General features: G+C 40.0%; 2 protein-coding genes across 2 annotated transcripts; both read left to right on the forward strand.

Moving 5' to 3' along the window:
* Positions 1 to 8,354: 8,354 nt before the first annotated feature.
* On the forward strand, positions 8,355 to 9,365 carry LOC112770582 (uncharacterized). The gene has a single exon (XM_025814919.1). The coding sequence runs from the start codon at positions 8,355 to 8,357 to the stop codon at positions 9,363 to 9,365; it is 1,011 nt and encodes a 336-aa protein (XP_025670704.1).
* A 1,229-nt stretch (positions 9,366 to 10,594) lies between these two features.
* Positions 10,595 to 12,424, forward strand: LOC112770584 (uncharacterized). The gene has a single exon (XM_025814920.1). It carries the CDS (start codon positions 10,595 to 10,597, stop codon positions 12,422 to 12,424), a length of 1,830 nt encoding a protein of 609 aa, XP_025670705.1.
* Positions 12,425 to 25,158: the final 12,734 nt, after the last annotated feature.

The raw sequence follows: 25,158 nt of genomic DNA on the forward strand, positions 1-25,158 counted from the left end.
AAACTTTCATTTCTAAGTCCTATTTATTAATTTACAGATTTACTTTATTTTTATTTTCAAATTTGGTCTAATCGAAGACGCTTTTGATGCACTTCTAGAAAACTGGTACTCGCACAGAGGAGTAAGTTTCGCTCCCAGACTGTAACACCTTCACTATCAGAAGTCACGCTTCCGGCTGCGCTACTCTGATAGTAAGAAGTATTATGACTACTTTACATACTAAATACTAGAATAGGAGCCTGTGACTCGATACTGTGTCGTTGATTTCTTTGAAAACCGGAAATAAATACTTTATTTTAAGAAAAATACAAGCAGACATAGATTCATATGCAAGACTCCTTACATAATAACTCAATATAATATACGTATAAAATATACAATTCCTATCCCTCTTATAAACTTGTAACAACAAAGACGAGGGGAGAAAATAATCTAATTACTACAACCACATATAAACCAAACGTAGTATAACTCTTCTTAATGCTTCTTCATCTGGTTCCTGAAAAGGTAAAGCTGTAGGAGGTGAGAACCTAACCACACGGTCTCACCACGGAGTTTCAAAGTTGTCATAAGAAGATATTTAATAAGAAAACTGTTTTCAAATTCAGTGATTATCATTGCCTTATGAATCCTTTTTAAAATCCAATAGCTAATCGTTCAAAACCTTTTTAAAGAAACAATGTTTAATATTTTCAGAAATCCAAAATCTTTCTTTATCTCATAAGCAAATCTCAATCAGAAACCAACCACGCAATCAAACAACACAATCATTAATTCAGCAACAAAGTCCATTCTCAAATGTAACACGCCAGGGGCAAACACAGGCAAGACATACAAGGAAAGCACAAGTAGGAAGCAGTTACAGCAAATAGTTCAAGTAGCAGTTAAGAACAGTTTAGCAATTAGGCAAACCAAAACAAGTTCAAACCCAAGCAAAGCATACAAATGCATATGATGCATGCCTGTCTTATGGCTGATGAGGCTCATCTGTCAGTTATCCAGCCAACCTGACAAGTCTAAATTGTCCTTAGACTGTCCTCCGACGTGCATCCCCAAGAGTCTATGCATAGCTTTTTCTTAAATAATCAATATTGCTCAATGGGGGTAACTTTCCAGGGAATTTATATAGTGCCCGATCACACTTACGTCGCAGGGTAAACATAGTATCGAGTTTTCAACCTGGTACACGTGGTGGCAAACCACGACACTTAATCCAGGAACCTCGTATCTCAGGTATTTCAAATTCATAAGCCATATGAATAATTCAAAGATCATGTCTCAACATTCTCAACGTCATAATCATTCATCAATCCAAATCTCATTTCCAAATTCATTCAAAAACCATATTTCAAAGAAAATCCTCATCAATCCTCATCATCCTTCTTTTCATCTCGTTCATTAACAATCCCTATTCAAAACACAATTCTTTCTTTGATAAATAAATCAACCTTAAAACATATAATGTTTAAAAACAAATCTTTCTAATTAGTTACTTCAAATAAAACTTCCAATTTTATAAAATTTCAGCAGCATCTCCTCTAAAACTTGGACACTGCCACCCTTTTCGTGTCCCATCCAAATATTTCTCAAACCTTTTCTCAACCATTTCCAAATCTCAAACATTTTTTCCAGAGTTGAACCAGTTCCAATATCAATTTATTTTCAAATCAAACCAATTCCAACAATAAAACTCTTTTTAAAATCAAATCAACTCAAATATTAAATCATTTATAAAATCAGACCAATTCAAAATCAAGCCACTCCCCGAATCAATTTATTTTCATATCTCAAATTATTTCCAAAATCGTTTCATTTATATTACCAAGTAAACTCTAAAACCAAGAAAATCCACCTTTCCTAATAATCAAATAAATAACATTTCAAACCGATTTTTATCAACAATCATACACCACTCACGCAATCAAGCACCCAATAATCCAGTCCAATAAACCATCATATCCACAAGACAAATATAATCACAGAAATATATCTTTTTACATCAATATCTATTTATCGCAACTCTATAATGTAAAATAGATTTTAAGAAAAACTCCTACCTTAAAAGTTGAACCCATAAACTAAAGGCGTCACAAGAATCATTCCTCTCCGCCCAAAATAAACTGTAGCTTCAATCACAGGTCTGCTCACTTCCGTAATAGCAGAAATGGTTTTAATTGCAACAGGCAATCCCGACAACTCAATCCTAAAACATAAATATCGCGAAAACCTTAATAACACATGATAGAAAACTAACGGCGATGGTTTGCAATAAGATATACCTACAGTAAGAGCAAAATGGAACAGCCGCAATCCCAAGCTGATCCGGCGGCAGCTCCGACAGTGACCAGAACCTCCGATGGTCCAACAGCAACCTTAACTTTGATATACAATCATCAGAACTCAATCCTACAAAACTAACAGCTCAGAGCCTCTAATAACTTATATTGGAATATTGATTTCAAAAGTTCTGGAAGTAAAAACGCTTACCAAGAAGGCAAAGGTGACAAACCCACTTATTCCATATTAATAGCAACAGCAGCAATGGCATTAGAACCAACAGTAGTAGCAGTAGCAACATCAACACCGAAGAGTAACAGTTTATTCTGACAAATTAAAATTAACATAAAATGGATATTAGGTGAAACTAAAACCAACTGACATGGTGAAGGAGGCAAAACAAGTCCAGTCTCACCATGAAAAGCAGCAAACCCTAACGAAACAGGGGCGGGGCAGAAGGAGTAGTGGTGGTTTTCCGGCGACTAGAGGCAGCAACGGCTTCAACCGAAACAGAACAAAATCAGAATCAACGGCAAAAACCTCGAAACAGTTCTGGCTAGCCCCATTAATGGAGACCTGAACCCTATCTAGACGGTGGTTCCTGCGATGGCTTCGTTCACCACCTCTCCATGCGTTTCTTCTTAGCTCAGACCAGCGGCTTGATTCGACTCCACCAGCGGCAGCAAGGGCACCCGCCGAGGATGACGATGGCGAGCCTTGAGGTGACGGCGGCGACCTCGCGAGCGTGCTTTCCCTTTCTCCACCGCGGACTCTTTCTCTCTCTCTCCCTCTATCGCCTCTCTCCTCATCCGTGACGGCACAGCCGCGGTGACGCGACGACGCTTGGCTCGGCGGCTCTGGCTTCGTGACACGGACAACGGCACGGATAGCTGCAGTAGGGGCGACGGGATTCACGGCGTGAGGCAGCGACAGTAGACGAGGATGGCGCGAGCTCCTCCCTCTACCGGCGCGCTCCTTCTCTCTCGGATTCCCTCTTCTCTTCTCTGATCTATTTCTCTCTAGTTCTTGTTCCCCCAGTGTGCGTGTGTTTGTTACATTGAGAGAGGGTGAGGCTGTGTTGGTCTTTCAGAAAGAGGAAGGAGTAATGGCGGCTGGGAAAGGGAAATTGGATTTTCTGATTAGGGATTTAGAATTAGGGTTCCAAATTTGGGAATTAGGGTTAGAGATAATTCAGTCATTTCACTAAAATTAGGAGTAATTGAAAATCAAAAACCAATTTTTAATCCATTAATAATATTTGTAAAAATACGGTTTAATTATTTATCAATTTATAAATTCTTTTTAAATAAAGACTCTAATTCAATAATTAGAGATAATATAATTAATTTTCTTTATTCATAAAAATTAAAATATATTAAATTTCAAAATCTCAATTCTTTAAATCAATTTATATAAAATTCTTATTATTTTACAATTACTAAATTTTATAGTTCAAATATAGAAAATTATCCAACAATTATAAAATTAGAGAAAAATTCTAACTTAATTATCAAAACTTGATTTAATTAGCTTTAATTAAATAATTTCTAAAATTAAAGTCTTTAATGAATAAATAAATTGAAATTAATTTAGAATAAGGCTTTTCAAAAGTTTTGGGTCTTACACAGACCACTAGATATCGAACCACCATCGATTTGCTAAAAATCGACAAAACAAATTGGCACGTCCGGTGGGACAGTTTTAAATCAAAGTGTGTAAATATTTTTCCAGCAATTTCTAGTGTATGCGATTACGAAGTGGGAAGATTATTCACATGGCTGATGAATTATCGAATGTGAATGGTGGTTCATCCACCAATGATAGGATACCAGTGTCCATACAACAAGCTGACGTGTCTTCACGTTCGAAAGGTGCGATTGGGACTGAAAGTATAGTCGTTACGACTATTCAAACTGGGAATATTGGACGCAATATTCGTCCACGTGGCCCAGTGCCACCATATCAACCTCCATTAACCGTTGGTTGGCCTCTTTATGGTCTTCCTCCTGGTTATACCCCGCCGGTGGGTGGTTTCGTGCCACCTGTCCGCTTTGGGAATGGGAATGGAGTGAATAATATTCAAAACCCACAACAGTATTCTGAGTATTCTCGTGATTATACTGTGGGCTCCACTTCGAATGCTGCGAATTCGATGGTAGTATATCGACAATAAGTGGAGGAAAGTCATCATGATTTGGTCAATTTATTGACTCAGCAAATGACTACAATTCTGAATCCCATGATAGCTGATCATGAATCAAAATTCGAGCGTCTTGCTAGACAAGTCGAGAGGATTGCTCGAATTGTTGATTATGATGAAGGTGAGAGGCATAATACCAGGGGAAATAACGAAGGAATGGAAAATATTTTTCAAAATGAAAACCATATTTCGAATCGAGAAAATCCTCACGTGGTTCCCCGAGGTCAAAATGCTGATGACTTTTTAGCCAGATTGTACGGTGGTGAACGCTATCAAGTCACTAGAATTGTAGAAGAAGTACCGAATCGGGTTGGATTAAATGTTGGTTTTATGAATCAACCACATTTTGTGTCTGCTTTTTCCCAAGCGATACAAATGGCAGAAGTGCCGAGGGGGTTGAAAAATCCAAAAATAACTACAAAATTTGCTGGTAAAGTTGGAGAATCAACTACTGAACATGTTGCTCATTATTTGGTTGAGATCGGGAATTTAGCTAATGATAAAAATTTAAAAATGAAAATTTTTCCTTCGTCATTGACGAAGAATGCATTTACCTGGTTCTCAAATCTTAGACCAAATTTGATTACAATATGAAATCAGTTAGAAACTGCCTTTCACGCTCAGTTCTATCGAGGTAAAATGAACGTAGCAGTTACCGATTTAGTGGCTTTGAAACGTGAAGATGGTGAGACCATTGATGGTCATTTAATACATTTCAAAAATGCTAGAAGTAGATGTTATGTGTCATTACCTGAGAATGAGATAGTGAAAATAGCAACTATGGGGTTAGGATTCTATATGCGTAGAAAATTGCTTAATGTGTATATTCCCAATTTGGCCCATCTGGCTGAAAAGGTTCGACAGACCGAACTTATGAAAAAAGAAAAAGTGAAATATAGGAGTGAACAAAGATCGAAGAGTGAACCTTTTACTCGAAAAGAAAAGTTTGCCTATGTAACAATGGAGTCTTCCGAAGAGGAATTTGATTTCGAAACAGAAATCGATTTGGCCGAACTAAAGAAAGGCCCTCCTTATGTTTGTTCTTTGTTGAAGAAATTGCCAAGTAGTGAAAAGTCGAATGACTCAAAATTAAAAAGTGGAAAGAAATATAGTTTTGATATTTCAAAATCTGATTAGATTTTTGATGTGTTGCTTAAAGATAAACAGTTAATTTTACCTGAGGGTAGAACTTTGCTTTCTGTGAAAGATTTAAAAGGAAAGCCTTATTGTAAGTTTCATCAAGCAACAAGTCATTCGACTAATAGCTGTGTCCGTTTCAGGGACTTAATTCAAGAAGCGATAATGGAAGGACGGTTGAAATTCGATGATGGCAAGAAAGAAATGAAGGTTGATGTAGATCCCTTCGAAGTTGATGCCAGCTATGTTGAACCTTGCTTTGGAGTAAACATGGTGGAATGTCCTACAATTTTGATGTGGCTCTTGATGATTTTGAGTCACAAGTCAGATCAGTATACCCTAGAACAGGGGACGGTTTGTTAGATTTCTTGGTTCAGCAAAAAGATCAAGGACCGGGATGTATCTCTGTGTCCGCGGTGCAATGCTATTTTTGATGCTGAGGCAGCAGCAATCTTTGAAAAAGAAAGGATGAAGAAGGAGTTGGCTCATAGGGAAGAGCAGGCGCGTCAGAGACAGCCACTCAGGCACATAGAGGGCTCTAGTTCGAAGACACCTCAAGAGAATGTAAGCACACCTTTAAGCCGTTCTCAGGCTATAGGTGTTCAGTGGATCAGGAATTGTCAGGAATTCCAGAGATGTGATCATTTGTATCGGCGTAATCCATAGTGGGGGCATCGAGCACCTTCTCGAAATCAGTATTCTTATTATCGAGGTCGTGCTAGGGGTTATCCCCGAGGAAGAGGAGGAAGGAGAAGTTTCATTCAGAATAAGAAACTTTCGATTGAGACAGGCAAGGAACTAAGCAAGGGGGCAACGCCTTCTGTGCATTCAAGAATAGTTTTTCCTTCCGATGGAGAAACTTATCCTAAAGAAATTCCATCACCTGCTAAGATGGAAAAGGGCAAGGCAGTAGCCCAATCTTCTGGAGTTGATAAACACAAAGATGTTGATGTGGATGAAGAATATTTCGATGAGGGTGATGATGACATGGTTGGGACAATATCGATCATTCCCACTGAATATTTGGGGGAATATGAAGGAGATCCTGATGCAGATTATGGTTCGGAGGAGATCTTTATAGTATTTTACATCATTTTGAAATTAATACCACTAGATTGATACAAAATTTTAGAATTTTAAATAAATATATTTTTATTATTTAAAATAAATATATTCTTTTAATTTAAAAATAATATGAATGTATTAAAATGTAGGCATGTTCTTTTAATTGTGTGTTAGGATAGTGTGGGATAGGTTGTTGAACGTAAATCGTGCTATCCCATAGTGGTTTAGGTGAAAAAAAAAAATAAACTATCTTAGGATGAATTATCTATAACAATATATAATGGGAAAACTTGTTTTGGTATCCAAATTTTTTTTCCACTTTTATCCTTCCTAATAACCTACCCCAGTATACGTCAGTTATTTCATGTTACAAAACTCCCATTATCTCATCTTCATTCACATTCTCTCTTATCTCATAAATCTACATAACTTCTATAATTATCTCTTTTTTCCCTTACTCTCTCTCCCTTCACATTACTATTATCTTTTTTTTTCCTTATTCACGTAACTTCCTTCGTTTTTCATCCATCTTCTCATGGATCATTCTCACTTTATCTAAATATAACGTAAAACGTAATATAATTTATTTTTCATCATCTATAACAATATATAATGGCAATACATGGGTTTGGTGTCTGTTACGGATCCAGCCCACGGATCCCATAACCCAGGATAGTCCCCGAACCCGGCTATCCGGGCCCGACCCACCGAAACCTTCTAGAAGGCCAGGAATCGGCCTACTAGAGTTCCTAACCAACTTTCGAATTCAAACGTCTCCCTTATCTTAGTCAAATAAAATAAAATAAGATAGCTACCATCACCTATAAATAGAGGACCCAGGTCCCTCCAGGTATTCATTCACTCCTCACATCTTATACCTCTCAGATCCATTCTGACTTGAGCGTCGGAGTATCTTTGCAGGTACCTCCCCCCATCGCTCCAGTCGAATAATCCGGCATCCGCCTTGACCCGCAGGTTCCCGATCCATCTCTCAACCCATACCAGAAACATCTTGTACATTGGCGCCGTCTGTGGGGACCGGCACCGATTGAGTTGGAATGGCGGACGGACTTGAAGAGCATTCCATCAGCCACCAAGACGACTCTAGAACACGAAACCCTACTCCTGAACACCAAGAAGCCATACTCCATGGAAGGATAGCAAGCGCCGTCCATAACAAAGAAAACGGCCCAGTCAATGCAAAAACTCGACATCCTGAGAATCCGGAAAACATGTCTGCCCAAATAATCCAAGAACTCTGCCACTGAGTACAGGAACTCGAAGGTCGGGTTGCCACCAAGGAAAAGCACAACACCGAAAACGGAAGTCACGCGATTTCCAGATCCAGGTCTCGCCACGACAGATCGCCAGAACGGCAACATGCCAAGAGACACGAAAGAAGCACCTCGCGTGACCTAAAACACAACAGATCACCAGAACGGCGACACAGCAAAAGATACGACCGCAGCGTCTCTCGCGACCCTGTTCATACGGACGACGACCGACGATACCGAGAAACCAAACGCACGAGAAATGACCACGTGATAATGGGAGCCACCCCCTTCACGGAGAGAATTTTGAAAGCAAAGCTCCCTAAAGGATTTGATAAACCCACGGACATGAAATACAATGGAACCAAAGACCCCAGGAGCACTTAACGGCCTTCGAAGCCAGAATGAACCTAGAAGGCGCCACCGACGCCGTCCGATGCAGAGCCTTCCTAGTGACCCTAGCCGGGCCAGCAATCAAATGGTTCAATGCCCTCCCCAACGGATCCATAACCGGTTTTCGTAACATATCACGGAAGTTCATGGCCCAATTCACCACCAGAATCACCAAGGTCAAACACCCCATCAGCCTATTGGGAGTCACACAGAAACATGACGAATCTACGAGAAAATATCTCGACCGATTCAACGACGAGTGCCTGACAGTCGACGGGCTCATAGACTTGGTCGCAAGTCTCTGCCTTACAAATGGACTCATGAACGAAGACTTCCGCAAGCACCTTACCACCAAACCACTGTGGACCATGCACGAGATCCAGAACGTCGCCAGAGATTATATAAATGACGAGGAGGTCAGCCAGGTCGTCGCTGCCAACAAACGGCAACACAGCAACACCCAACACGGCAACCCGTCACCCCGACATAACCCACCACCCAGAGAAAATCAAAGGGACCATCCCAAACCAACAAATGCAAACCGACCACCCAGAATCGGCAAATTCTCCAATTACACACCCTTGACAGCCCCAATTACCGAGATATATCACAAAATAGCAGACCGAGGTATCATCCCAAAAGCTCGACAACTCAAAGAAAGAACGAGCGGCAACAAAACCCTTTATTGCGACTACCACCAAGGTTACGGGCACAGGACACAAGACTGTTTCGACCTTAAAGACGCACTCAAACAAGCCATAAGAGACGGCAAGCTCCCAGAGTTCGCCAAAATCATCAGAGAACCAAAACGCGCGGAAAGAGACAGCTCGACAGAAAGAGAATGGCGCAACCCAAGAATGCCAAAACAACCCAAGGATAGCCCAGAGGACGACCCAACCATAATAGTAAACGTTATCACAGGCAAAGACGTATCGGGCAAGTCAAAATCAACACTAAAAAGGACCTCAAAGTCCTCGCCGTCAGAAACCAAACTCCAACCACCGCTGCCGACAACACGGTAACTTTCCTACCCGAGGACTACCAACACGGCACCTCGGCCGAAGACGCACCTTTCGTCATCTCGGCAAAAATCGGAACAGGACTAGTACGAAGAATACTGGTGGACACCGGTGCAGACTCCAACATCCTCTTCCGAGGAGCCTTCGACAAGCTCGGACTCCGCAACGACAATCTCCAAACACACCGCAACGGCGTCACAAGACTCGTAGACAACTTCCTTAAACTGGACGGTTCCATCACCCTTCCCCTCATCATAGGGACGGGTAACCAAAGGAAGACAATTCTATCCGAATTCGTGGTCTTAGAAGACTCCACGGCCTACAATGTCATTCTCGGAAGAAAAACAATCAATGACTTCTCCGCCGTCATCTTTACCAAATACCTCCTTATGAAGTTCACAACAGAAGACGGCTACATCGGTACTATCCATGGAGACCGGGAAGTCGCAGCAGAATGCGACAACACCAACCTAGCTTTACGGAAGAAGTCTCGTGACGCGGCTGGGATATTCCTAGCCGACCTGGACGCCCGACAAGACGGCCAACCTAGGCCAGAACCAGAAGGCGACATGGAAAAACTACAAGTAGGGCAAACCAAAGACGAATACACCTTCATCAACGAGAACCTCCCGTATGACCTTAAAGAGGATCTTTCCCAACTCCTGAAACAAAATAGAGACTTGTTCGCATTTACACTAGCCGACATGCCCAGAATTGACCGCAACCTAATGTCCCACCAGCTAGCCGTAGATCCCAAAGCCAAACCCGTGGCACAAAGGAGACGAAAAATGTCTCCAGACCGAGCAGCCGAGGTCAGAAGACAAGTAAAAGCCCTACTCGAGGCAAATTTCATTAGGGATCTACCCTACACAACGTGGTTGGCAAATGTCGTGCTAGTAAAGAAATCCAACGGAAAGTGGTAAATGTGCGTCGACTACACGGACCTCAATAAATCCTGTCCAAAGGACGCCTTTCCCTACCAAACATCGACGGATTGGTAGATGCCGCATCCGGCCATCGATACCTCAGCTTCATGGACGCCTACTCCGGCTATAATCAAATACCTATGCACCGACCTGATGAAGAAAAAATGGCATTCATCACCCCCGACGGGACGTACTGCTACACAGTCATGCCCTCCAGCCTGAAGAACGCCGGAGCCACCTACCAATGGCTCATCAACAAGATTCCAGAACCTGTCCAAGACCAAATTAGAAATCTACATAGACGACATGCTCGCCAAGACCGAATCCGGCGAGCAACTCATCAGCGATCTCAAGCTCATAATGAGCACCTTACGAAAACACCAAATGCGACTCAACCCGGCAAAATGCGCCTTCGGAATGGAGACAGGAAAGTTTCTCAGCTTTATGATCACACAATGCGGAGTTGAAGCCAACCCAGAGAAATGTCGTGCCGTCCTTGAGATGACAAGCCCAAAAAACCTTAATGACATCCAAAAGCTCACCGGCCGGCTCACTGCGCTATCCCATTTCCTCGGGGCATTAGCACAAAAAGCAATCCCCTTCTTCAAACTGATGAAGAAAGGAGCCCCCTTCAAATGGGACGCAAAATGCGAAGAAGAATTCCAACATTTCAAAAGAGTCCTAGAGGAACCACCAGTTCTCGCCAAACCCCAAACAGGGGAGACCCTCTACCTATACCTCTCCATAACGGAAGAAGCACTCGCAGCGGCACTCATCCGCGAAAACGAGAAAAAAGAACAAAAACCCATCTACTTCATAAGCAAAGTACTTCAAGACACGGAAACCCACTACTCACGCCTAGAAAAGCTAGCCTTCGCACTCCTCACGGCCTCCCGACGTTTGCGACAGTATTTTCAGACCCATCCCGTGATAGTCCGAACTGACCAAGCGGTCAAACAAGTACTACAAAAACCCGACCTAGCAGGAACAATGCTAGCATGGTCCATCGAGCTGTCCCAGTTTCAAATCAAGTTCGAACCCCGAAATGCAATCAAAGCACAAGCCATGGCCAACTTCATCGCCGAGATGACGCCGGGAAACTCCACCCTCGAGTCATGGAAACTACACGTCAACGGCTCATCGAACATCACCTCCGGAGGCGCCGGAGTCATACTCGAAAGTCAAAATGGGGTCATAATCGAACAGTCAGTGCGGTACGAGTTCCCAGTGTCAAATAATCAAGTAGAGTATGAGGCCCTCCTGGCAAGCTTAGCCCTAGCTAAGGAAGTCGGAGCAAAGGTCCTGAAAGTAAATACCGATTCACAGGTAGTCAGTTCCCAAATTAACGGAGACTACCAAATGCGAGATCCCCTACTCCAACAATACCTCGCCAAGGTAAACAAACTAAAAGAAGGATTCAATCGCGTAACCATACAGCACGTTCCTAGGGAACGGAATGCCAGGGCAGACCTCCTCTCTAAACTAGCCAGCACCAAACCAGGACACAGCAACAAGTTGCTAATTCAGGAAGTCGTTAGATCACCTTCTATATCGACCACGACTAATGCCTATCTGAAACTCTCTAGTCGGGAATCATGGACCTACCCTATCCTACAATATCTCCTCAACGGAACACTGCCAGAAGACCCCAAGGAAGAAAAACGGACAAAAAGGGAAGCCGCCAATTACACAGTCATCGCAGGACAACTATACAAACGTGGATTCTCGCAACCCCTGCTCAAATGCGTTGAACCCGGAGACACGGAGTACATACTCTGCGAAGTCCATGAAGGCTGTTGCGGCCACCACATCGGGGGTAAAACCCTGGCCAAAAAAGTCATCCGGGCCGGATACTTCTGGCCCACGGTTATCCGGGACTCCATGCAGCTGGTAAAAAATTGCAATAAATGCCAAAGGCACGCCAATATCCACCAGGCCACCCCACACCAGCTCAGCATCATATCGGCAGAATGGCCATTCGGTACTTGGGGGATCGACTTTGTCGGGCCCTTTCCTACGGCACCCGGACAACTCCGGTATCTCATCGTTGCCATAGATTATTATACCAAATGGATCGAGGCCGAACCCCTGGCCTCCATCACAGCAACCCAATGCCGCAAATTCCTCTGGCGATAGATCATAACCCGATTCGAGATCCCTGAGATTGTCATCTCGGACAACGGAACCCAATTCACCGATAGAAAATTCAGAGAATTCCTAGAAGGGCTACATGTATCCCACCCTTTTAGTTCGGTAGAGCACCCCCAAACAAACGGGCAGGTGGAATCCACAAACAAAATAATCGTCAAAGGACTCAAGAAACGACTCGACGAAGCCAAGGAACTGTGGGCCGACGAACTCGGATCAGTCTTATGGTCGTACCGAACAACCCCCCAAATGGCCACCGGGGAAACCCCTTTCTGATTAACATACGACGTGGAGGCTGTTATCCCAGTGGAGATAGGAGACCCAAGCCCAAGGAGAATGATTGGGGGTAACGATGAGGAAGTAGAACGAGACTTCACCGAGGAAGTAAGAAGCATCGCCCATATCAAAGAGCTAGCCCTAAAACAAAGAATCAGCCTAAGGTACAACCACGACGTCATCTGACGAGAATTCGTACCCGACGACCTCGTCCTACGATGAAACGACATCGGAACCCCGACCCCAGGGGAAGGGAAACTCACCCCTAATTAGGAAGGCCCGTACAGAATCAAGGCTGCAATCGAAAAGGGAGCATATAAGCTCGAATGACTTAACGGCGACGAAATTCTGAGGACATGGAACGCCGCCAACTTATGACGATACTACACTTAGACCGACCCCCTAGGTCGTCCCCTACCCTGTTTACCCTTTTCTTTTTTTTACTTGTTTCCCTTCTTTACTACATTTGTTTTCCCTCTTTACCACAATTTTTTTCGCACAAGTGTCAATCCCGGGTACTCTTTTTCGCCATAAACGGAGGGTTTTAACGAGGCCCAAACATTAATAAAATTTAATCAAGTTATTTTTTTTCCTTTGTTTCCTAAACACGGAATAAAAACACGGCCACAACTGGGGACCGATCACCCCCAGGCCCGAGATACGGAAATCCACGAAAAATCGACCTCACGACGGTTCGCTCATCCCAAACAAAGGGAACAAATAAAAACCAAAAAAGAAAGCGGCTTAAAAAACCGAATACACAAAAAGGCCCGAACGGCCTAAACGGCATAAAAACGAAGTCAGTCAAAGCCATAAGTCCACAGTCACACGGCCACACGGCCAAAAAACACAAGCAAAATACTACAAAAAGTCATAATCACAACTAATCAAGGTCGACGATCTGCCCATCACGGACAGTCTTGAAAGCTCCCATCACAGACTCGTCCGCTCCAGGCGCCAACACCAAAGCCTGAGCCTTCATCGTCTCCTCGGTAGCAGTAATAGCTTCCTTAGCATCAGCAAGCAACACAATTCTCTCCTCTTTTAAAACTACGACCTCCGCCTTCAAACCAGCCACCTCATACTTCAGCGTACCAACATCGGCCAAAAGCACGGCTGCCCGAGACTCGGCATCCGAAGCCTTCCTCCGCTCTTCCCCAAGTTGAGACAAAAGAGAAGTCTCAACCTCGGAAAGGCGAAGGATCTCAGCACCAGACTCCTCGGATGACTTCACTGCCCGTTCCCTCGCCGACTCGGCATCCGCAAGCAACCCCTTCAATCTTGCCACCTCAGTCTGAGACTGAGGAAATTTCTTATCCAAAAGGCCCACCTGAGCCATCACGGGCTCGGCCTTCCGGACAATCACAGCGGAACGAAGAAGGGAACAATAAAGGGACTTAGCCTGAAAGGTCACATCACATTCACGGAAGAAATCCTCCATGTCAGGCATAAGGTACTCATCGATAAAGGCAGGAGCGTCAAAACGACGATCCATCACTGACGGGACCGCACCCTCCCCCTCCACCAAATTCTCACTATCAACATCCTCTGACCGCTTTCGCTTTCGGGAAGCACCCTCCAGCGACATAACTACCACATCATCATCAACCCCTACACCCCGACCTGACCCTTCGATGCCACCTTCAGTCAACACGAGATCCTCAGAGACAGTTCTCGTCAATGTTCTGAAAACCGGTTCGAACGGCCGATCGAACCGGTCGAACGAGAAATCGTTAACAAATACGGTTCAGACAGAAGGCAAAACCGCCAAATTTAAGAATCAAAATTGAACCGCCAAACCGGCCGGGAACCGGTCGGTCGAACCAAACCTTGACCCGGCCGGTTTTTAAAATTTTGTCAAAAACGCTGCGTTTTGATCCAGAAACTAACCCTAGCCTTCAGTCTTCGGTCCTCACTCTTCAGTTCACTCAGACACCACTCTCGAGCATCCACCCTAAAGCCCTCCACTCTCACCTCTCGCACTCAGTGGCCACGCATGCAGTCTCTACCTCGAGCCACCGCCGCCGTCGTAACACCTCCATCGAAGTCACTCACCGTCGCAAGTTCGTGGAGTCAGCTTGGAGATTCGCGCATCCCTTTCCGTCGAAGTCAGCCATGGAAATCGCAGCCACCGCCACCATTCCTTGCCGTCGCGCAGTGTCGTCCTGAGTGACCTGAAGCCCTTGCCCCTGTCTCGGGCCCCATTCCCGATTCCTCAGTCTCATACATACTCTCATTATTTCTCCCCAAAACACAACCCTAGCCTCCATCGCGCCCCCGTTGGTCGCACTGTCGCCACCTGGTTCGTCGTGATCGTTCTTCAATCTTCCTATTTTGTGGTGCTCGAAGGCCCTTCCATTCCCCCAATGCCAATCCTCCTACTGATTGATGATAAACTGATACTGGTTTGTACATGCTTTTATTTTTTTCTGCTGTTAAATTTTGTTAAAGTTTCTTGATTGTACTCATTGCCTAAAGGAATACTTGTATCACATAGCTCACTGCTAGTGCTTGCTGTTCGTGTTTGTTTTTTAGTTCATAAATTATCAAATTATATTGATTATTGAATGGCTCTGCTCACTACTGCTATGATGTGTTTTACCCTGGTTTGTGTCTTCTTCGCTGCTGTGCTATGCTTTTTTGGCTCTTTGTTGTTCATTGCTGAGTATTTTTGTGTTTAATTAAGTCAATTAAAACTATGCTTTGGGCTTAATTGTGCTTAGATTGTTAAGTTAGTTAATTCAGCATATGTTCTGCTCTGCTGTTGTTGTGCTGATATTTTGTATTTTGTGATTTCTTTGCATAGTGATGTGCTGCACGAAACTGAATTACTGCTGTTTTGTGTGTGTTTGTGTTTGTTTTACTGTTTTGTGATTTAATTATGCTTAAATGGTGACTGTCTTCATGATTTTTTATTTCAGTTATGTAGGATTTTATGATTTCTTTGCCTAGTGATGTGCTGCTGGATATTGAATTGCTGCTGTTAAATTTTTGAAACTTGACAAGTTTGAGGTCTTTGTGGATTCACTAGATTGTAATTTCCCTTTTGTGGATGATAAATTACAAAACTGGTGAACAGATATATATTATGGAATCAATAAGCAAACTGAAAGCCGGATGATATATATTATTCCATTCCTTAATTTATGACTCCATCCAGAATTAATGGCATGCAGCATTAGTATCAATAACATTGTGATTTATGGTGGATTTTGATGATTGATGATAAGTTTGGATGTTGGCATTTTATGTTTGGTTGCCTTATTTTGTTATTTGACTTTTGAGTTTATACTTGAATAAGATCATAACATTCTGGTTTATGTAGTACTTTAATTTGGATAAATTTTAAGGTTTATATTAGACTATAATTATGTTTTAATGTGTTTATTTATATTTTATTTATTATTCTATTATAAAATAGTTTTTTCGGTTCAACCACGGTTTAATCGGTTGAACCTATGAACCAATGAACCAATAGCTAGAGCGGTTCGATGACCGGTTCGATTTTTAGAACCTTGGTTCTCGTATCATCAGTGGGTCGTGAGGTCGGAGTGGAGGGAGTACCGCCAGAAGGAGTCCCCTGAGACAACTGAGCCTTCAACCTTGCAAGAGTCGTCAAACCCCCAGCCATCTCAACTGCAAAAAAGATCAAAAGAAGAAAAAAGCGTAAGTACCCAACTCGGAACCCAAAAAATAAAAAAAGTGGAAACAAGACATAGATCACACACCAACATAGGTCCGACAAGTGACCGGGTCACCCATCACGTCCCTGAGATTAAGAGGATGCACCCCAAACAACTGCCACAAGACGAGGGCGACATCCTGGTCCTCCGCAGTCAAGAACTCCTGCGTTACCCTGGTAAGAATAGACGGCCCCGCCCCAAAATTCCAATATGTGGGGAACCGCCACTCACCCTCCAATGTCAGCCAAAACGGATGATGCCCTCTTGCAGGACGGACCTTGAAATACCCATTCTTAAACCCATGGAAAGAATCTTCATACAAGCCGAAAACCCGACGATGAGGCTGAGCCCTAAAAGACATATATCCCTTCTTGTGCTTCCCCTCCTTGGAGGGAAGGGTACACAAGAAGAGAAAAAGGAATACATTCACAGATACCGGAAGCTCCAAAAACTCACAGACGAGCTCAAAAGTCCGGATCGCTACCCAACTGTTCGGATGCAGCTGGGACAGCGCCACGGAACATCGGCTCAACAACTATTGAACGAAAGGGGAAAAGGGCAACCGCACGCCAAGACGGGTGAACATTGCTTCGTACACCCATAACCAATCCGGAACGGTCGGCGAATCCAAATTAGTATAACAAACCCTCTCGTCAACCCTCGGAACAGAAAACTCATAATGACACTCCGCGTCACCACCCCCGCAAACAGCCCCCTCGTCACGAAGCCGTTGGAGGTTCGCCTCCGTCATCCGCGACGGGGTCCCCCCACACATCACTGGTTACCCAGGAATAAAGGGCAGGGACGCCCCCGCTGGTATCACTGGAGCCCTCACACCCTCGGCCCTTCGACGCGCCATACCTAAAACAGGGAGGAGCACCACCATCAGCCTACTAACCCTATGCAGAAGCAGAGAAGACAACCAAAACCTACTACCCACTACCAATCCAACACAGTGGTGCTCAGCCCCTTTAAAACACAAATACCACCACCACCCAAAAAACGCAGTACAAGAAAGCAGATGGCAAAACAATGCATGGCAAATACAGAACAACAAAACACCACATGATGAAAGCAAGAAGAAATAGAAGGATACCAACCTGATAATGCAGAGAGCAAGCCCGAAAAATGCTGAAGCAGGGAAGCAGAAACTTAACCGCGAAGAAACGCCAGAACACAATGGAGAGAAAGAGATTTTTCAGAAAAGAGAGTAAAAGAGAAAATGAAACAAACGAGGGAAGTAAGAAGGAAAGCCAAAACGGTTTCAAAAAAGGTAAAAAGATGCAAATAGCCCTGAAAAGTAAAAGTGGGCGTAGGGGCAATAAAGGGAAGCTACCCAAAAAACGTCCCCTCACAATAAATGCCCCCTTGAAAAAAGAAACCAATAAAGTACGCCTCGAAAAATGCAACAGGCATAAGGACACAGAAGAGTCGTGTCAGACCAAAACGGCCAGGCGAAACTTCGGCCTAGCCACAAAAACCGAGGCCGGAGCACCGACCTCTCCTCAAAAACGTCAAACGACGACTTGAGAAAACAAAAGAAGGCCACAAATGGTCAAGACCACATCTCCCAGCGACAGACCGACCTCGCTCGCTCTCCCGCTGCGGGAGAAACTGTTACGGATCCGGCCCACGGATCCCATAACCAAGGATAGTCCCCGAACCCGGCTACCCGGGCCCGACCCACCGAAACCTTCTAGAAGGCCAGGAACCGGCCTACTAGAGTTCCTAACCAGCTTTCGAATTCAAACGTCTCCCTTATCTTAGTCAAATAAGATAAGATAAGATAGCTACCATCACCTATAAATAGAGGACCCAGGTCCCTCCAGGTATTCATTCACTCCTTACATCTTATACCTCTCATATCCATTCTGACTTAAGCGTCGGAGTGTCTTTGCAGGTACCTCCCCCAATCGCTCCAGTCGAATAATCCGGCATCTGCCTTGACCCGCAGGTTCCCAATCCATCTCTCAACCCGTACCAGAAACATCTTGTACAGTATCCAAGATTTCTTTCCAGTATTACTCTTTCTAATTAACTTCTCCACTTAATGTCAGTTATTCACCTCTGAAAAAACTCCCATTACTCCACTTGGCCACCTTGACGTAACTTTCACCTATTATCTTTCACCTCTTACCCATTTTTCTCTTCTGATTTCATCTCTTATTAATATTATTGAATACATTAATAGATTTTAAAAATACATTAATCTCATACCAATATTAGATTTGCTTTTAAACATTCAGATACTTCTATAACAATATATAATGACAATACATGAGTTTGGTGTCCAAGATTTCTTTCGAGTATTATCCTTTCTAATTAACTTATCCACTTAATGTCAGTTATTCATCTCTGAAAAAACTCTCATTACTCCACTTGGCCACTTTGACGTAACTTTCACCTGTTATCTTTCACCTCTTACCCATTTTTCTCTTCTGATTTAATCTCTTATTAATATTATTAAATACATTAATAGATTTTAAAAATACATTAATCTCATGCCAATATTAGATTTGCTTTTAAACATTCAGATAATAATAATAATAATAATAATAATAATAATAATAATAATAATAATAATAATAATAATAATAATAATAATAATAATAATAATAAAATTGGTCCAAATCCAAGTAATAGATAGAACGATGATAATATTAGTGGGTATAAATTATCATTTTTTAAAAGCTTTAATTCATACTTAGTAAACTTTCAATTATTTCTAATATACTATGTTACATATATCTATAATACAGTGTATTATGATTGTTAATTATTCACTTAAAATATTTATAATATTAATTTAATATTTACATTTTTTTATTATGGTACTATTTTAATGTAATCTAAATTTTTATTATGTATTTATAATTTTTATAAAAGTCATTCTTAAAAGAAATATTAATCTTATTTTTTAATTTTTTTGTCCAACCAATATTAAATCATTTATATTAAAAGATTTAAGTAATTCAAAAAATATTATTTATATGTTAAAAATTTATTTTTAAATATTCAAGTATTAGAATTGGTCCAAATAATATACTGAATGATGATAACATTGGTTAGTTGTGTATATATATTCAATTAGTTTGTTAATTTTATCTTTTGAATTATTTTTTATTATGGTACTATTTTAATGTACTCTAATTTTTTATTGTGTATTTATAATTTTAAAAAGAATCATTCTTAAAAGAAATATTAATTTTATCTCTTAATTTTTTTAGCTCTGACAATATTAAATAATTTATATTAAAATATTTAGATAATTCTAAAATTATTATTTATACTATAACAAAATAACAATATACAAAGAAAATATGGGAGTTTGATGTTCAATTCTTTTTTTCTTATTCAATGAGTTCTGCTTAGCAATTATCGTATAAAATATTTATTTAAAAATATTGGTAATTTTTTATTTAATTTATACGATAAATAATAATATTTTATGTAATTTTATTTTGTTTAATATCTAATAAATTTAGATTCGGTTTTTTTTTTTAATTTTTTCCAATTGAAATACTCCCACTATATGATTGACAACTTTGATTTCTATCATAATAACTATTTTTTTTCTACTATTTTCTATTTACTATTTTTTATTTTTGTCAAAATAACTATTTTTTATTCTAATAATAATTGTTCCATATAGAGAAGTGCATCTTGGATATAAAAGTAAGAAAAATTGAAAAAAAAAAGTGAAACAAATTAAAAGGTAAATTAATAGAGTAAAAGAATTGAAGAAGAAGTTACATATGATTTCTTTTTATAACCGTTATTAAAATAGAGATGAAAATGAGATAGAGAAGATGAGTTGTTGTTCTGGATCATATTATTATCATTATTTTTTTAACTATGTTTTTTCTGATAATATATATATCTCTTTATTTGGTACTTTTATAATTTAATATTTTAAAAATTTTTTATAGTAGTTTTAAGGTAAAAAAATATGATATAAATAAGGTCACGTCAATATTAAAATAATAACAAAAATATTTATCTACTAAATTTAAAAAATAAATAATATATTAATAAAAAAATAATTTCTTAAAAAATAATAGAAAAGCGGCAGGCATATAATTTGGGATATTTGGTGCCGTGTAACGATTTATGAACTTTTTTGAAGGAGTTTAATGCATAAATTATCCTAGATTGTGGTGTTTAATATAATATTTAATACACGTTACTCTAGCATGATTTATGTAATAGATTTAGAAGATTCACGTTTTTGAATTTGATCTAAGAGAATCAAATAAAATTAATTTTTTTATTTTATTTAAATAAAAAAGTCTAAAAGATATGTGTAGAATGTATTTATCTTTTTTTATTTTTTTAAAGAAATAATTGTACTAGCAAATGGAATATGTAGAAAATATTAGTTTGAAATTTGGTGTCAATGATTTTGTGGGAATCGTGTTTAACATAGTTGGTTAATATGAAGACAGAAAAAACGAAAATAGAGATTCTTTACAAGTCTAACGAAGATATCATAAATGCCAAGATAATTCATCGCAATTTCATGTGATGAAAGACAAAAATGTAATTATGGTATATTGTGGACTGGTTGATAGCATAAGCATAGTTGAAATTTTGGCATGATCTCTTCCATATTTGTTACATGTCTCTTTAGTTGGTGATGTTATAGTTTATTGTGATGATATGATGGTAGTTTAATTGTATGAGTTAGGTCCTTTTTATTTGGTTGAATTTTTTCTATGGTTATCCTATTCTTGATGGCATGCCAAAATAAATATTTTCATTAGTTGTTCTATTTTTTTTTCTATTTTTGGGTCGATTTTATTTTTAAAAAAATTTATTAAAATTTTTTATTGTAGACAAAATTAATAATAAAGTAAAGTACATTTTTGTTCCTGACCTTTTTTTTTGCGGACATTTTCATCCTCAAAGAATGAAAAATACATTAAAGCCCCTGACCCCTGAAAAACGTGGACATTTATATCCTTCCATTAAATTCAGCCGTTTGCACTGGACGGAAAAGGATGAGCTGGCAGAGGTGGCGCTAAGGTGGCTGTAACGGAGGCCAGGTGACATGGAGCATTTCGTAACAGGACATATAAGTCCCTGGAAACGAAAACGACGCCATTTTTGTAACCTCCCCCAATCCTGTTTCGAATTTCTCTGCCTTTTCTTCTTCCTTCGTCCTTTTTCCCTTCCATTCCTCTTCCTTGGCCCCTGCCTCCATCACCGTCGCACAGCGGCGCCTCCGTCAGCCACCATCAACACCGGCGACCTCCTCCTTCCTCTCTTTTCGCGTCTTCTTCCCTTTCTCACTCCCTTACTCCCATTAGTCTCTCTCTCTTCTCACCCTCCTTCCACCCACCGTTCATTCGCGACAACCTTCTCGGCGACCCACTGCTGCTGCGCCGCCGCCTCTCTGCAAAAATTAGTCTCAAATCTCGAGGGGTTAGAGTTTTCCTCTGCACCAACAACATTGAACGGTGCCGGATCGGGATCCTCGAACCTCTGCATAAATGACACTCTCACTGACGACGAGCTTCGTTTGATCCTGGCGAAGCTGGAGAGCGAGAAGGACAAGGAGATCTTCGGGTTGGTGTGTAAGAGGTGGCTCCGATTGCAGAGCACCGAAAGGAAGAAGCTTGCGGCGCGTGCAGGTCCACACATGCTTCGCATAATTCCTGATAGGTTCACGCGCTTGCTCGAATTGGACCTTGCCCAATCCGTTTTGCGGTCGTTCTATCCCGGCGTCACCGATCCTGACCTCGACGTCATCGCCAATTTTTTCTTCATGTTTTCTTTTTTCAAATATTGAGCTTTAAATTTCAGTTCCCCCCCCCCTAAGATGCTGGATTTGTTTACTGCTGTTGCTTTTTCTTGATTTTTGCTTTTGAAACTGGTTATATGAAGTAGTTTTGAACTCATCACTTGGAATGATTGTGCTTCTGAGTTCTGATGTTGTTTCTATTATGCAATTTGAAAATGAACAATTTTGAGTGCTGTTGTCATGATAGTCAAATTGAGTGATGATTTAAGGTTATCTACCACCTTTGGGATGTTGCTTTTCTTTTGATGGGGAGTAAAACTTTCAATAAGATTGACATGGAATGTTTTTGTTTGGTTTAATGTACACAGGAATTTCAGATGTTGGAATGAAAGCCATTGGCGAAGGTCTTTCCTTGTTGCAGTCATTGGATGTATCCTATTGTAGAAAGCTGACTGACAAGGGACTATCTGCTGTCGCTAAAGGTTGTAGCGACTTACGGGTATTGCATCTCGCCGGTTGCAGATTCGTTACGGATGGTATATTAGAAGCTCTCTCCAAAAGCTGTCATAATATGAAAAAACTGGGATTGCAAGGGTGCACAAATATTACCAACTATGGATTGATAAGCCTTGCAAGTGGTTGTCAACAGATCAAGTATTTGGACATCAACAAGTGGTTGTCAAAAGAGAAGAAGGGGGAGGTTGCCGGCGTTGATGGTGGCTGACGGAGGCGCGGCAGTGCGGCGGTGATGGAGGCAGGGACCGAGGGAGAAGAATGGAAGGGAAAAAGGAAGAAGGAAGAAGAAAAGGGCAGAGAAATTTGAAAGATTGGGAGAGGTTACAAAAACGGCGTCGTTTTTGTCTCCAGGGACTTATATGTCCTGTTTTGAAATGCTCCCTGCCACGTGGCCTCCGTAACGGCCAAGTCAGCGCCACCTCTGCCAGGTCAGACTTTTCCGTCCCGTCCAAACGCCTGAATTCGACGGAAGGATTGAAATGTCCACGTTTTTCGGGGATGAGGGACTTGAATGTATTTTCCATTCCTTGAGAACGAAAATGTCCGCGAAAAAAAAAAGGTCAGGGACGAAAATATTATGTTCAATTATTTAAGGAGACCAAATTAATATTTTGATTAGATAATTTTGTTTTATTGAAAATAAATTCTAGTTTCATTAAAAAATAAATTCTAGTTGGTAAGTAAAAACACAAAAACGTGCATGACAGTGAAATCATAATTTCTAGACAAGTAAATTATCGTCTTATTATCTTAAAGAAATAATTTATTTATAGAATAATATTGAAAAATCAACAATAATTTACATGAAAATAGTTTATTAGTAAAATAAAAGTTAATTGATTGATTACCATAAAATTTAATTTAACGGTAAATTTGTAATTGAACATATTTTATAGCTTAATTTAAAATCTGTTTACAGCTTAATTTGAAAGCAATTGAAAATGTAAGTTATGAAAAACAAAACAAAACTCATCAAGAAGATAGAAACAGAGACAAAAAAAAAATGACATATGATACCATTTATGCCATTCCTATAAAAAAAACGTGAATTTTGTTTCTTTTTCAGAATACTAAATTTTACTTTTTCAAACAATTTGTATACATATATTTGACAAAAATTAAATAAATAAACTTTCAGATAAATTTAAAGAAAAATTGATCAATAAGAATGAAGAAGAAGAACGTACCAAATTCATCTGTTAGGAATTTAGGAATAACACGCAGAAAAAATTGAAATTATTTTAAAGGTAGTTATTTGATCTACTCAAACCGATTTTTTTAAATAAATCATTTGTATAAAATAAATCGATTTTTTTTAAACCATATAATAAACCATATAATATCATTTGTAGTTATTTGAGTTTTCATCGAAATAGATACTCTCTTATCAATTATCGAAAAAAAATAAAACCCTAATAATTCAGTTTTAACTTGCATTATCTACCATAAAATTTACTATAAAAAGAAAAAAACAGTTTTAAGATGCTTGACTTGGCCAACCAAAAATATAGCTAAGTTGATAAACTTATTTTCACTAATTTATTCTGCTCAACGGAACAAAGAAGGGAAAGGGAGTAAAATCAGCAAGTCCACTACTGTAAGCCTAAAAGCAAGGGAAAGCTAGCAAGTTAAATACAAAAAATTACACTGAAAAAAAATAAAATTACAACAAAGTGTTACTTTGGTCAAAAGATTATCACCATATTTTTTCAAATAACGCTTAATGTTCCTTTAAAACTGTTTGTTTTTCTTTCTTTCTCTAAGATTGAAGACGTCCTTCACTGACTGAAATCTTCATCAATTAAAAGGGATTCATATATATTCCTAAAGAGTATTGAATTGTTCCAAACACAACCTTTGGGTCCAAACTACAATTTATTGCCATTTCAATCTGTTACTGCATTTCTATAACCACACAAATATCATCAAATAATAATTGGGAAGAAACAAGAACTCTGCAATTGGTACGCAACTATATTATTGTTCGTGCTATTATACTTTGTGATTTTTGTAGAATTTAGCTATATAATTATTCAAGATTCTTTGCGGATTTGTTAAACAATAATAGTTGCTAAATAACAAAAGCGATGAATAAATATGTGAACTTGTTTTCTCAATATTTGTAAGTTATCAAAAATTTTTATTTTATAAAAGTCTAAACACCTAACAAATACTAATATATTTCAGACAAAGTAAAGAGTGCAGCACAAGTTCCGAATTGTCTTCTCAAAAACAATACAAAAGACTTGAAATTTATATTCTTGTCAATTATACACCATCATCCAACAATGATCGAAAAAGTAGAATCCTTGAAAAACACTTCTTCCACTACCCTTGGCATCTCTAAAGAACTCTGCGACGACGACGGCCGTCCACAACGAACCGGTACACATCCATATTCCATCAATCCATGTTCCAATTTTTCTGTATATATACACACACCCCATTATGTGAATGTTGTTATGCAGGAACTGTATGGACAACAAGTTCTCATATAATAACAG

The sequence above is a fragment of the Arachis hypogaea genome, chromosome 18 (assembly GCF_003086295.3).
Source record: "Arachis hypogaea cultivar Tifrunner chromosome 18, arahy.Tifrunner.gnm2.J5K5, whole genome shotgun sequence".
Lineage (NCBI taxonomy): Eukaryota > Viridiplantae > Streptophyta > Magnoliopsida > Fabales > Fabaceae > Arachis > Arachis hypogaea.

What these genes read in the sequence shown, in the direction of transcription:
- LOC112770582 (XM_025814919.1), top strand. Translation starts at nt 8,355, where the DNA reads ATGAACCTAGAAGGCGCCACCGACGCCGTCCGATGCAGAGCCTTCCTA.
- LOC112770584 (XM_025814920.1), top strand. Translation starts at nt 10,595, where the DNA reads ATGCTCGCCAAGACCGAATCCGGCGAGCAACTCATCAGCGATCTCAAG.